Source organism: Engraulis encrasicolus, chromosome 4 (genome assembly GCF_034702125.1).
Source record: "Engraulis encrasicolus isolate BLACKSEA-1 chromosome 4, IST_EnEncr_1.0, whole genome shotgun sequence".
Classification (NCBI taxonomy): Eukaryota; Metazoa; Chordata; class Actinopteri; order Clupeiformes; family Engraulidae; genus Engraulis; species Engraulis encrasicolus.
In genome coordinates this window covers 14,815,841-14,830,722 of record NC_085860.1, presented here as the reverse complement: position 1 = coordinate 14,830,722, position 14,882 = coordinate 14,815,841, and the positions used below count along the sequence as shown (strand labels likewise).

General features: G+C 44.2%; 1 protein-coding gene across 1 annotated transcript in view; it reads right to left on the bottom strand.

Annotated features, from left to right (window-relative positions):
* LOC134446719 (LHFPL tetraspan subfamily member 3 protein-like) overlaps positions 1–5,976 on the bottom strand; it is a 69,520-nt gene extending 63,544 nt beyond the window's left edge. The window contains exon 1 of the mRNA XM_063196027.1: positions 5,405–5,976. Coding sequence (XP_063052097.1) covers positions 5,405–5,834 — 430 coding nt within the window. The 5' untranslated portion in view covers positions 5,835–5,976. The remainder of the gene's footprint in view (positions 1–5,404) is intronic.
* Positions 5,977–14,882: the final 8,906 nt, after the last annotated feature.

Sequence of the window (14,882 nt, the reverse complement as noted above, 5' to 3'; positions counted from 1 at the left end):
TGAGCATTACATATCTATAATCGCTGCATGACTATTTCAAGTGTCTCTTTATAAGAGGAGACTTGTCTCAAATGGCAAAGTGTGGTTGTATGTGTTTTCTACTAAAACAGCAGACCTTACTTTTTTCAAATGTGGAATTTTGGACAGCATTAAACCTCTTCTCTTACCGGCACTGCGCACCAGCTGTAAATTCTATACCGGTGCTACGCACCTGTGCACACCTTTCTACTTTCACCTCTGGCTGTGTGAGGGGCTGGCTGATCTACACCAAAAATGCCCGGCCCGATTTTTCGATGCAAGTCCAGCCCCACCGGTTGGGCTTTTGCCTCTGGATATACTCTGGATTACACTTAGACAACTCACACACGTGACCAACCTTATACATTTCTCACAAACACACTGCACAGTACTTATAAATATCTAACTTAAAAGTCAGTGCAGTGGCACCCATGTCTATCTCTGGGAGTATTTTTAAAGCCCCATGAAGCAAGTTTTTAAATATTTCTCAACCGTACCTCTGCTAGTTTTTATGACCCTAACCTAAAGCCACACTGTTGTTAAAATGTAGTGTATGTGTCATGTAATGTCGCAATGTTCGAGACTTTTTGAGACTGAAGTGGGAGCTTTTGTGCAAGTGATCAAGAGTCTCTATTCCCATTGTTTAAGCTATACATTAATTTGTGTATTTTACTTATTATGCATTTTAAAAATGATATAAATAATATCCAAAAGTATCGTCTCATATACAGTATCTCGTATCGGGAGTCTTATAATATTTCTAATAAATCCTATCCATTATTACTCATCTGTTCAGTTCCTATGTTACCAGGGGCAGGCATCCTTTTTTACTTCCTTTAAACTCATGTGTCAGCATTACTAAAAAGTGCACAGCGAATATTAAGGGGAATATGGGGCAACGTTAATATAAGAAAGATTAGGGAGTAAAAGGAGTCAAGTCATGTTACAGGAGAAAAGCAAAACATCAAGATCCAGGGGATCTAAACATTGTATGTTTTTATGCATCTACTGAACTTGTCTTTTTTTTAGCATGCCGTAAGCGCAGTACGCAAACAAACCTTCTTCCTCCATCTGACACTACTAGTACCTGCAAAAATTCACTTTGAATTTGCACACTCACTTTTCAAAATGGAGAGGAAGAGAGAGAGAAGGAGCAGAGAATAAAGCAGCCTGTGGTCCAAGACATGTGTTTGGATGTGGGGCACCTGAATCAGGATGAATCATTACAATCAATCGATATAGAGTAATATACTTTTAAAAAAATACAAGTACTGGTATTGTATGCCTACTACTACTCATAGGTTACCCTAGAATTTCATTGCAGAAGTAGTGACATCAGTTGAAATATACCACTGTGTTTGTTCTGGTACAAGGGTATTTACTAAGTTTGGGTGAGTTTTGACAACATTTGAGATGAGCATTGGATGAATCCAGACTTGTAATAAAAAAATAAGCTTCTGGATTAGGGGTCGACCGATACAGGTTTTTCAATGGCCGATGCGATACCGATTTTTTTTCATCACCCTTGGCCGATACCCGATTTCCGATACCCGATATTTGGGGCCGATATGGGTTAAAAAAAGGTTAAAAAATGACAAATATTCCAGGTCTCAAGTTAAAAATAAACATTCCTTTAACATTATCAAATTGAGGTAGAACTTGTAACATTTAAACACCCACTCTAACAATCAAGTAATGTCTAACAATCAAGTAATACAAAAATTAAGTGTCTTAGTACTTTTAATGAAAACAGAATGACATAAAATAATAAATATTGCGTATCGGCCAAAACCACACGGGTATCGGCCGATACGATACACTTAAAAAATGCAAATATCGGCCCGATACCGATATCGATATATAAATCGGTCTATCCTTATTCTGGATGCTCATGGGAGAAACACTATAGTGGGTCAAGTTGGGTACAGTACATGAAGACATTTCCCAATCCAAAAAGAGGTCCTATCATGAATGGTATGAAAAAAAACCCTAAGTAAGTTGGCCGGGTGCCTGACAACCCTTTGAAAATTCTTCCCAAAAAAATCTCATGAGTCTGCCTGACATAGATGGGAAGGTTTCGTGTTCTGGCAAGACACATCCCCCCAAAAAAATCCCTGCACCGTCACCTTTCAACATACTCAAAAACATAGTTTGTCCTTCAGTGCCCCTCAAAAAGAGTACCTTTCAAAGCTATCTGGAAAGGCATACAATACAGTGTCGTGTCATTTCCATTGCCACTTTAGAAAGCGCCACGCTGTTCGTTCGTGACTTTTCTATCTCTTTTTTTTTTGAACATCACCAAGCCTGAGTTTGGTGCGGTGGGATTCCAAAGAAACTATTAGGCCCAGAGAGCACCTGTGACTTTTTGGCTGTGAGTCTGGCTAATATCTGAAGATGACACAGAATGCTGTATGACGGTTTGGGAGGATACAGTAAGTGGCATAGGCAGGGTCGGATTAAGATGGTCTGGGGCCCCTAGGCTACAGGTTGATGTGGGCCCCCCTGGAAGGCAAATTTCGTGACAAATTTACGTACATAAACAGTGTCATAATTTCAAGCTAGGAATTCAGGATAACATGTCTACCAACTGTACTCAACATGACATGTGATTTTTTCAATATTGCATCCTGTCACAATTTCGCAAATTTCCACTTTTGGCATATCAGGGGCACCCTGCCAGGTGGGGGCCCCTAGGCTGCAGCCATATCTAGCCTGTGCATTAATCCGGCCCTGCCTATATGAAGGTTTGGGAGGATACAGTAAGTGGCATAGGACCTCATTACACAGAGCTCTCACTGCTCTCTCTGGCACACTGACAGCCAAGCCAAGCACTGCTCTTCTCTTCTCGCTGCTCAGCTAGCTGTGGAGGTCTGTGTGTGTGCGTGTTTGTATGTGCGTGTGTGTGTGTGTGTGTGTTTGTGTGTGTGTTTGTATGTGCATGTGTGTGTGTGTGTGTTTGTGTGTGTGTGTGTGTGTGTGTGTGTGTGTGTGTGTGTTTGTGTGTGTGTGTGTGTGTGTGTGTTTGTATGTGCATGTGTGTGTGTGTGTGTGCGCGCGCGCGTGTGTGTGTGTGTGTGTGTTTGTGCGTGTGTGTGTGTGTGTGTGTTTGTGCGTGTGTGCAATGTCTCGTTTTGCTAGTGACTGCAGAGACACTGTCACCACAGTGGAGCGCTCATTAGAATAGGACAGAGTGTGTTAATTTAAACCCAAGAAAAAGCAACTTATTATATCAAGCACGTTCAATGAAGAGCCATATCACCCCCTTGTCTGTGTGGCAGGCAGGCTAGGCAGGCCAGGCAGTCAGGCAGGCAGGCAGGCTAGGCGTGCGTCTGGCTTGATACGTGGGCCTGGCTTAAGGCATGGGTCTGGCTTGAGGTGTCGTGTGTGCCTGGCTTGAGGTGTCGTGTGGGCCTGGCTTTAGGCGTGGGCCTGGCTTGAAGCGTGGGCCTGGCTTGAGGTGTCGTGTGGGCCTGCGCTGTGCTCTGTGCTTCGTCCGGCAGCCATGTGTGAGTCTGCCGCTCTGGCAACTCCGGCCGGCCCGACATCCAGGCCACGGACCATGGGCATTGGGGAGCGGGAGGGGAGGGGAGGGGACGAGGGGGGGCTCTGGCCCCAATCAGGTGGGCACTGGGCAGTGAAGGCCATGGGCTATGGACATTTGGGAGTGGGAGGGGAGGAGAAGAGGAGAGGAGGAGGGGAGGAGGGGAGGAGGGGTTCTTGGGCCATGGACATTTGGGAGTGGGAGGGGAGGAGGGGAAGAGGGGAGGAGGGGAAGAGGGGAAGAGGGGAGGAGGAGGGGCTCTCGCCCCGATCAGGTGGGCAGTGAAGGCTACTATAGGGCCGGATTAAGATGCCCTGGGGGCCCCTAGGCTAAAGGTTGCTGTCTGCCCTCCAAAGAAGACAAATTTCATGAAAAATTTACATAGACTGTGTCATAATTACGATCTTGGAATTAAGGATAACATGTCTACCAACTGTACTTAACCTTGACTGCAGCCATATCTAGCCTGTGGGGGCCGCTCGGATGCAGCCATATCTAGCTAGTGGGGGCCCCTCGGATGCAGCCATATCTAGCCTGTGGGGGCCCCTGGGCTGCAGCCATATCTAGCCTGTGGGGGCCCCTGGGCTGCAGCCATATCTAGCCTGTGCGTTAATCCAGCCCTACCGTACCGTAGGGCAGAGCAGGCTGGCCCAGGCTGCATGGACACTGAGTGACCACTGATGCAGTGGATTAAGCAGACAGCTAGGCAGCAGGCAGACAGACAGACAGACATACAGACAGACAGACAGACAGGCCTAATATGTCCACAAATGTCATGCCACGACCCACACTGGTGCAACCGAATGACCATGGACAGAGACATACACCCTGGCCTACACACATGGGAGCGCACAAATACCCCCTTTTGGAAAGTGTGCGCACGAGGAGAGAGGCTAAAAGATATTGTTATTGCAGTACTGAGATGCATAATTTACTAACGTAGGCTTTTAAAAAAATAGTCTACTCAATTGCCATTTGGAGATGTGATTTAGAGGTGTGTGTGTGTGTGTGTGTGTGTGTGTGTGTGTGTGTGTGTGTGTGTGTGTGTGTGTGTGTGTGTGTGTGTGTGTGTGTGTGTGTGTGTGTGTGTGTGTGTGTGTGTGTGTGTTTTACTCACATTCACAACAGGTCATTCACAGTAGGCTAAAGTATTTGTATACGGTAGTAGGCCTACACAGTATGTGTGAATAAAGCAACTACAATGCAGGGGGCTAATTAATTTAGATTGAGTTGGTAAATAGTGGGCTATAAATCTCAAACTTACCAACTCAATTTACCAACCAAACTTTTTGGAGCGTGAGGTCAGGCTTGGTTATTTTAGTAGGCCTATACGCAAACTTTATCTAGCTGTAGAACTGAGTATGAGTGTTTTTCGGATTTCAGTCAGTATTTGGCCACTGCTTACTTCAGGGGTGCCCAATTTGTCTTTCAAAGGGAATATGGTGAATGTGCCTTGAGACAACAACAACAACAAAAAACCAAGCACCATGTAACGCACCTAGCTGATGAGCTTGTTTGTTATAAGATCAGATAATAAGAAATATCCCAACTGTAAGCTCAAAAGGTAGGCTACTGGTGGAAGCAAAAAAAAAAAAAATAGGCCCTATATTTTAAAAGCTTTGAGGGCCAACTTTGGACCACAGGCCCCAAATAGGACAGCTTCTGATGGTTTCACACTACACACACACACATATACACTGCTACCCATGCGCCCAGCACAAACAAGTTTCTACTGAAGGTTAAGACTTTTTTTGTTGTTGACTTTTTGCAGATCAGCAATAGGACTATCCACAAGGACATCCGGTGCCATAACTTCAATTAAAACTGGACAGGAGGAACACTCACCTGAGATCAGCTGCATCCAGCCGCAGATCTTGTAGACTGTGTGAGTGCTACAGAAGAAGAAGAGGACGAAACAGCCGATACAGGAGAGCACGAGCATCATGGACGTTCCGACGAAGAACGACGCGGCCTTGAAGGCGGTGGAAGGAATGGCCGCAAACTCCGTGAAGGTTCCATGGCATGTCAGGTCCCGGTTGTTCCCGATGCTGCCGACGCAGTAGTGGAAGAGACCGAAGTAGCCGACCAGTGGCGTGTCCATGCCGTCCCCTATCCAGTATGGTTGCATGAAAACCACCACATTGAGGATGGCGAACAGAATGGTGAATATTGACCACAACAATCCAATGGAGCGTGAGTTCTTGATATAGTTAGTTTGGTAGATTTTCGCGGCTTCTGCGGAGGGCATCATATTGGCAGCAACTCCTGGTATCATAGCCTAGAACTATTCTTCTGAAAGTTAGTTTGCAAATGGTTAATCACAGGGCTTAGCCCGTTTGCTCAATTCGAAAGCGTGTAGGTAAATGAGAGTTTTAGTGGCAGTTGTGTTCTCTGAGAAGTGAGGCTGTTCAAAGATCAGAGCATTGTGTCCTTCGAGGTTTACGTTATGGATAGGAAAAAAACAGGCTCAAAGTCAACACAAGGTATCAGTATTTACTTAACTCCCCGCCGTCCGTGTGGATTGATGACATCTATTGCCTGATACAAACACCTTTACAGTGCCATTTTGGTATTTCACAAAATAAGAAATAAAAGTCACGCGTAACCAGGTCTACCACCGATTCAGACAAATTAGGCCACTTCCACTGTGATACCCAGAAATAAATGTATTCGTGGCTGCGGCAGAATCGTACAACGTATTCGTATCACGGGTTATCATTGCTGTAGCTAAGGAACATCTCCCCAGATCTCTTCTGAAACAGCAAGACAGCCTGTTTTTGGTCGTGTAGAAACCGAGGAAGTGCCCGAGATGATTTCGCGAAAGCTGTAGCGATGTCGCCTACCTCAGAGTCAGACGCAGTCCGGTGGTAGTGGTGGTGGCAACGGTGGGCATCCTTTTTTCATCCCTAGCTGCCGTCAGCCTCCTCCGTCAGACAGGGATGCCGTGGGTACAGGAGGAAAGGAGAGAGAGAGAGTCGCGATTAAATGGAAGCAGCTGAAGCGGTGATGATGCCTGTGTCAGAGCTGACGATGTTGTCTCCACCTAGAACAACATTATGTCATGTGCAGTGTATGCAAGCACTGAAATATTACCGTGCATTTTCTAGGAACACCTGTGCGACGTTATTCGTAACCATCCGATTAGGTTAGAATCTGCGGCTAGAACTGAACTCCGCTTGTGGACGGAAATCATGGAGGCGTTTCATCTTTTCACTATGGCACGGTTATTTTGCGCTCGATAAACCATCCAGTTGCCCACATTTGAAAAGGAAAAATCGCATTTAGCTGTATATCTGCTGTTAAGGAAGGGCACCGTACATCATGCGAGTGGAATCTGCCCCCCACACTTACGGGAGCCGGTTTGGACGCACGCAACACACGACGAAATATTCGCTGCCGTCGACCAAGTCCACTTGAGGATAGGTTTTTAAAAACGCTGCAATATTGTATTGTTTTCTCGGGGGAACTATACAACTATTGACAGACGATGACAACGGTTTTATGTCTGTGTCTTTCTGTGTTATATGATAACGCGCTCAGTGGTGGGAGTGGCATTGCATCACTTATCTTGTCAAATTAGTTATGCAATGTTTGCCTTGTAATCCCAGTGGGCTTCTGCACTATACAGCAGGATGCCTCCATCATTTCTGTTCATCTCTGCAGCCTGCGTCCTACGTTTTAAGTCATTTGGCACAAGCAGATCTGTTATCCAGTTTGTAAGATGTGACAGCTCGGATAAACGACCCCTTCGACCTTTATTTCTCACTGTAGCCTACTTCATTGTAGCCCATTTCTTAAACACTTGAAATAAATTGAAATGAACAAAGTTATTTTTTAAAGAAGGAATATCAATATAATGCAAGCACACATTTGTCATGGTTACTTGACATCAACATTAAAATGTTGAAATTTTAACAATACAACATTTAGGCCTACTATTCAATGACACACATTGATACCAACTGTGTTCTCTTTTTTTTTAAGGTCAAACGTTACAGCAACAGCACACAGCTGCTCTCATCCATTTCACCTCTGGATTATCATTCATTTGGATGAATGTGACTGTATGTGGCCTCCAATTTTTCAAGCGCCAAATTGTGAAAGGTATGTTAATACAGAGAGACTTTTAAAATTCACAAAGTGCAATGAAGGAGCTTATAAGCTTTATAAAATAGATTGTCTTCCTGACTGCTGCACTGCCAATGAGCCCCCAGTTCATTCAAAAATAAAGCCTGATCTTGGCCGCTGCCAGTGAGAGCACACATTAACAGAAACAGCAGCTTGGAAAAAAAAAGAAGTATAGCCGTCAGTGACGTGCACAGACATTTTGGGGGTCAGGTGCTCGAGGTGGGGGCGGAGGGCATATGGAACTTCCGGCTGCCTTACTTGGATATACGCATGAACGGCCATCCGGGTACTTTGCTCGTGAATGTGAATTACGCCCCCTTTTTGGGGAAAACAAACCGAATGTCTCATTAACTTACATGCTATGTCGGCTAGCCTAAATGAACACAGTCCATGCTTGAGCCATGGCTATTTGGCTATATTATTTGAACAGCCGGCAACAAAACACATTTTCGGAATGTTGAGCGTGAACAACGCTAGTCTACAGGTCCTTATCTTTCGTTTATTGTTTCCCAACACCACCAATTGACTTGCATTGGTTTTCATCCAAAAAAGGGTGTAACACACATGGCAAACGTCACACGTCACACGTCACAGCGTAAATGCGTATTGAAGCTAGCATTTGTACCGTAGATGATCAAATCAACATGGACCACATTACATTGGGGAAAAAATCCATTAAATCACTTTCAAAAAGGGTCTTTTTTAGTCCAGTAGGGCAAAGGGGCAGGTGCTTTAGCACCACCACGTTCCTATCTGTGCACACCTATGATAACCATACTCTATACCAGTGGTTCTTAACCTTTTTTTCTGAACGCACCCCCTTAGCTGTTCCCAAGACAAGCCGCGCACCCCCATCCCAAATGTCTACACGTGTATACGCACCAAATTAATTTAAGAGATTAATTACAATGATTCTTACTTTAGACATTAATGAATTTACATGGGGACGAAAACATGTTTAAATTTGGTCTTAATTTGGCCTAATTATAATGTTTGGAAGCAGAATTTTGGTCACAACCTCAACACATACAAAATTCCGTGCACCCCCTGAAATCTCTGGCGCACCCCCAGGGGGTGCCCGCACCCCAGGTTAAGAACCACTGCTCTATACAGTACCTTGGTATACCACAGCGACACACTTTACTGTTCTAGTAAAGTTTGCCTACTGTCACAGTTAAGAAAGGGAGTGGGTGGCAGGTTTGAACTTCTATATTCAAAGTGCTTTTCTTTTTTTCTCCACACCAAAGAGCACCCCCAAGATTTTTCTGCAATTCCTGAGCACTTTGGAGTTTTTCTTCATTTTTTTTTTCCTTCATTGTTTGCTCCAAGTAACAACCAAAAAGCACCCCCCATCCCTAGCAAATTGTTGTATACTGAGTAGAGTTCTGTACTGTACGTAACATTTCCTTTCGGCCAGGTATACAGCATACAATAAGTAGGCTACATAGAGAATTTGACCTTGGTAGATATTATCGCTCTTTGCACACAACATGTGAAAGTGAAATACTACACATATAAACAACACAACACATTAAAATACACTAAATGCCACAGATAACTCAAAACCTCTGTACGTATATGGTGGTTCATCACCTCCTTGTGGTGCGCCAGAGATTCCAGGGGGTGCACAGAATTTTGTTTGTGTTGAGGTTGTGACCAAAATTCTGCTTGCAAACATAATTATTCCATATGAAGACCAAATTAAAACATGTTTTGGTCCCTATTTTAAGTCATTAAGGTATTGATTAATGTCAAGCAAGAATCTTTGCAAGAATCTTTGTAATTAATCACCTAAATCATATCTTAATGCATATACACGTGTAGAAGTTTCTGTCGTGGTGCATGGCTTGTTTTCGGCACAGGTAAGGTAAGGGATGCATTAAGAAAAAGAGGTTAAGAACCACTGCAATAGATCATTTTACCATAGCAGAGAATAGCAGCAGACTAGCAGCTTAAACAGTTGCAGCAGAGTGGTCATTTTACATTTCCCTAAACGTTCCACATACAGCCAGGGCTGAACTGGAGGTGAAATAGGGCCCGGGCACTTTTGGCTTAAAGGAGCCCCTCATAAGTAACGGCACAGAACTGACTCACCAGTGGGCCGGGCACCCTCGTGAGCCCCTATTTTCAGAAATGTAAAAAAACCACATGTTTTTTTTAACATTTCTGAAAATAGGGGCCCACCGGGAAATGCTTGTGATGCCAGATGGCCATCAGTCTAGCACTGCATACAGCTACAACGGTGGACTGGATGCTGCTCGGATGACCTGCCTATTTCATTTGATTGCACCATCTGCCTGAGTGTAACTGCTCTGCTTCCGGGGGACCATTGACTGTTGTGTTTCCCTAGACACGCAGCCTCAGGCAAGACTCTGAACCTATGAAAACCACGGTGGAATGTCCGCACACTTGCTCCCGTTTTCGAGCGGTGTGCTCGTGTACACTCATGTACTTGTGTACTCATATACACTCAGGTTTCACATTCCACCTTTATTTTCATAGTATCTCACCTAGGGATGCAAATTATTGATTAATTCATTAATCATTAGGTGATATCGATTGACTTACAATTAATTGATAAGCAGCGTTTCCCCCTGAAATCTCAATGTTTCACGAAAAAAAAACTACTCAATCTAAAAATTTTAATTAAAAATTGAGATAAAATACCACATTTAAATAAATTCTCTTTCAATTCTTCAATCCAAAGGTGATTTACATATTCCCACTATTCACACCCCTCTTCACACACACTCTTCACATGCCCATTTCACCTGGGTCTCTTGTCAGTTGAATTGTCGATTAATTGTGATTAATGTTTTTTAATCGATTAACGCATTGATCGATTAAAGTCGATTGATGAATCGTTTGCTTCCCAAATCTCACCTTCTGTCCTGCACCTGCCCCTTGGATGTGTGCACCACTACCTTACTGAACAAGACTATTAATCTGCCACTGTCAAATGTCTCCCGTCTCTCATTTATACACAGACAGACACACCTCCCTGGTGTGCATTAAACAGAGCACCAAACCAAATGTTATGTTATGCCATGTGTTACTGTGTGTTGACAATAAAAGCTATGAAGCAGTGGTTACTAACCTTTTTGACTGCACTTAAGCCAACACATATTGACCGAATTTTTTGTATTTGGAAAAAACACAAAGCTTGGTAGATTTATTTTATCCATGTCTAATATTAACCATATATCACACTGTAAATTACTGCTGTAAAGTAAGTTGCTTATCTCACTGATTTTCAATAAACATTACCACTGGTTTCATTAAGATTTCATATTTATAGAATATAGTGCCTTTCCTGAAGTTGTTTACTTTTCTAATTTCCTTGCTGCATATTGTATGACTGTTATGGAAACAGTTAGTGCTGTCTGCATGAGAAGAGTTTTAAAGGCTTGTCTTTCTCCTTAACCATTTGGCACAGAGCCTATGTTATAACCTTATTATCCTCAAATTGTAATGATCAAGTCTTAATCTTTTACGTAGCCTCTTTCTGCAGTTGGGGTGGCCGGCCGGCCTATTCACTATTTGCGGAAAATACTCAACTACATCATTACAACATTGATATGACAGTCATTACCAAAAGCCAGATTAAGAGATAGCCATTACAATTTTGGTGACTTGGGCTCTGCGCCAAGGGGTCAAGGCACTCTGCAATATCATAGCAATGCTGTTATGATGTAGTTGATTCTTTCCAGCAAAGTGTGATCGGAGCTGCTGGAAGGCCCATCAAATTAGCACAACAGTCCTGCATGTGTAATTGCACAGACATCCCTGTCATTTGAATACCACATAAAATATAATTTTGAGATAAAATAGCACAGAATTGCATCACACTGCACAGTAGGGTGGGGTATGTGGCATCCCAGCTGGTAAATAATTGTCAGTGATTTAATGTTTGCTTTTATTATTTTGAAGCTATAACGAATATTACAAAAAATCTGCAAGTGAATATGGCATTCTAGTACAATAAGATATTAATTGTAAAGTCTGTTGCCTTTATAAATACAGTTCTTTGAAACTATTTCCATGACCTCCACATGGTTTCGATGAAACATTTAGGGTCAGGTGCTGGGTGGGTGAGGCACGGTAGTATGTCAACTCTTTGAGGTAACGTAGGCCTCTGGTTTAAAAAAAAACTTAATTTACCTCATTTAGTACCAGTTGCCTTTTCATGAAGATGGGATGACTTTATCATAAGACTTGCTATGACATGGCCCTGCCGTGGCCTAACTGTAGGGCCCTGGGTTACCACACTGGCAATCCAGGTACGATTCTGGCTCGGGTTACTTGTTGAACTTTTCTCGTCTCTCTCTCCCCTCTCATTTCTTGTCCCTCTGTAACGTCCTGTCCTGTCACAATAAAGGCATAAAAAAACAGAACATTTTTTTAAGACTGCTATGACATTACAGAGTCTCAAGTCACAGATTACGTAAGACATAGCCATTATCATTTTGGTTGCAGTGAGGTTATTACATAGGCACTGCACTAATCTTTACCCTCAGGTAGGCCTACTGGATTTTAGGAGTGCTCTACCACTAAAACTACCATAAATCGACAACTGTCTGTTATGTAAGGTTAACAACTTTCCATGCGTTAGGGATTGGACATATTAATATATTTGTTTGTTTGTAGGCTATAATTTTAAAGACAAGATACTGATCTATGTTAGTCTTATATTTATATATATCTATATTTTTTTCTTTGCCCAAATATTGATTGATGTTAGTCATATATACATATATTATATATACCTATATTTTTCCTTTGACGCTTATTTATCCTGGCTGTTATCACTGTATAAAGCCTTTATAGAATGCCTTTTCCAAGAGAGACCTAGCCTGCATAGATTACCATCTAGCCACCACCACCACCATAACCACTAACAGCAGTACAGTAGTAGTGCTACTGCATAGATTACCATCTAGCCACCACTACCACCACCACTAACAGCAGTACAGTAGTAGTGCTACTGCATAGTTTATCATCTATGCCACCACCACCACCACCACAGCAGTATAGTAGCACGAACACAGCCCATCCGCCTGATGGCCATTCCTGTGCTGCTCTGGCAGTATGCTGCGCTTGTCCATTTTCCTCAGTGGGCGAGATAGTCTTCGCTGCACTGCACCGCACCGCACCGCACTGCACTGCACTGCACTCGATCTCCATGGCTATATCGGTGCAGGCGCTAGGCTTGCAGTAATGCTAGCTACCTGTGATCCTGACCCACTTAGGGAGCCAGTCAGTGAGCACCGAGCAGTGGCTGCAGCAACAGCAGAGAGGCAGCAGCAACAGAGGCAGAGGGAGAGGACAGGAGAGGAGAGGAGAGGAGAGGAGAGGAGAGGAGGAGAGGAGAGCAGATGAGATGAGAGGAGAGGAGAGGAGAGGAGAGAAGAGAGCAGATGAGAGGAGAGGGGAGAGTAGAGGAGAGATGAGACGGGAGGAGACAAGATGAGAGGAGAGGAGAGGAGAGGAGAGGAGACCAGATGAAAGGAGAGGAGAGGAGAGGAGAGAAGAGAGCAGAGGAGAGTAGAGGAGAGGGGGGTGGAGGAGAGGAGACGAGATGAGAGGAGGGTAGAGGAGAGGAGGCGAGATGAGAGGAGATGAGAGGAGGGTAGTGGAGAGGAGAGAGAATGAAAAAGTGAGAGGGGAAGAGATGAAAGGGAGGGAGATAAAGGAGAGGAGTGGAGATATTTGGAGAGAGGATGGAGAGGAGAGGAAAAGATAGTTGTGGAGAGGAGAAGATAGGTGAGGAGAGGAAAGGAGATGAAAGAAGAGGAGAATGAAAAGAAAAAGTGGGGGGTGGAAGAAAGGAAAAGAATTGAGAGAAGTAAAGAGTAAGAGAGGAGAGGGGAAAAGACAAGAGCGGAGAGGGGGAAAGCATAATGCAGAGGAGAGATGAGAGGATGAGGAGACAAGAGAGGGAAGGAAAAGAGAGATAGAAAGGAGATGACAGTATACTGTACGGCAGAGTAGATTAAGAGAAAAGAATACAGAGGAGGAGAATAGAGTGTAAGAGAAGAGAAAAGAGTGAAGAGTGAGGAGAGTAGAGATGTGTGCAAATGCGGGGTGGTGTCTGTCTGTCTCCCTGCGGAGCGCATTAGCTCTGCCCCTGAGTGCAGTTATTCCTGATGGTTCAATATTTCATAGTGGGGGAACGGGGGTGGGGTGGGGATTGTAGTGTCCGCTCAACACACACACACACGCGCACACACACACACACACATACACACACACACACACCTGCACCCACACCCGTACACACACACACACGCACTCACACACACTCACACACACGCACACACACACACACACACACACACACACACACACACACACACACACACACACACACACACACACACACACACACACACACACACACACACACACACACACACACACAGATAAGGTCTAGATACAGGCAGCACAGGAACTGGCGCTGACACTGGCTGTCCACCTCAGTGCTGGGACTCAACTGACGCCCTGAGTGTGTGTGTGTGTCTGTGTGTGTGTGTGTGTGTGTGTGTGTGTGTGTGTGTGTGTGTGTGTGTGTGTGTGTGTGTGTATGTGTGTGTGTGTGTGTGTGTGTGTGTGTGTGTGTGTGTGTGTGTGAGAGAGCACGCATGCACCTGTGTGCATGTGTGTGTGTGTATGTGTGTGTCTGCGTGTGAAGGGGATCCAGAGATGGAGAATCTATGAATATAAATGGTGTGATTTGTGATTTTTTTCTCCCCTGCTGTCTTTTAACTGATTGGGCGTAGGCTCCCTTGGACAATACGTTTTGTTAGACGGTGTGATACTGCCATGATCATAGAGAAGGAGACTGTCAATAATATAACAGGCTCTAAAGCCCTGAGCTCAACGGGATCTGTTAAAGGTGACCTTGTTGCCGTAGGTAGATGGAGTAAAAATACTTCACCTCTCCCTTTTAATGGGTTTCAGAATTCTAAGCGACGCTAACCTTGATGTTGTTGGAAGAGGCGACTCTAGGCTCAGCTGGGGCCCCAAGCGAAATTCAAAGGAAGGAACATTTTATAAACAAAATTGTCACTACTGTAGAAAAGTGTGAGCTGTCATTCACCAAATAGGAATTTGGACGCATCAAGCAGCTGCCTGCCTAGCCTGGTGACCAGAGGCACATCTTGTCACCAGGGTAGGCAGGTAGCTGCTTGGGGCA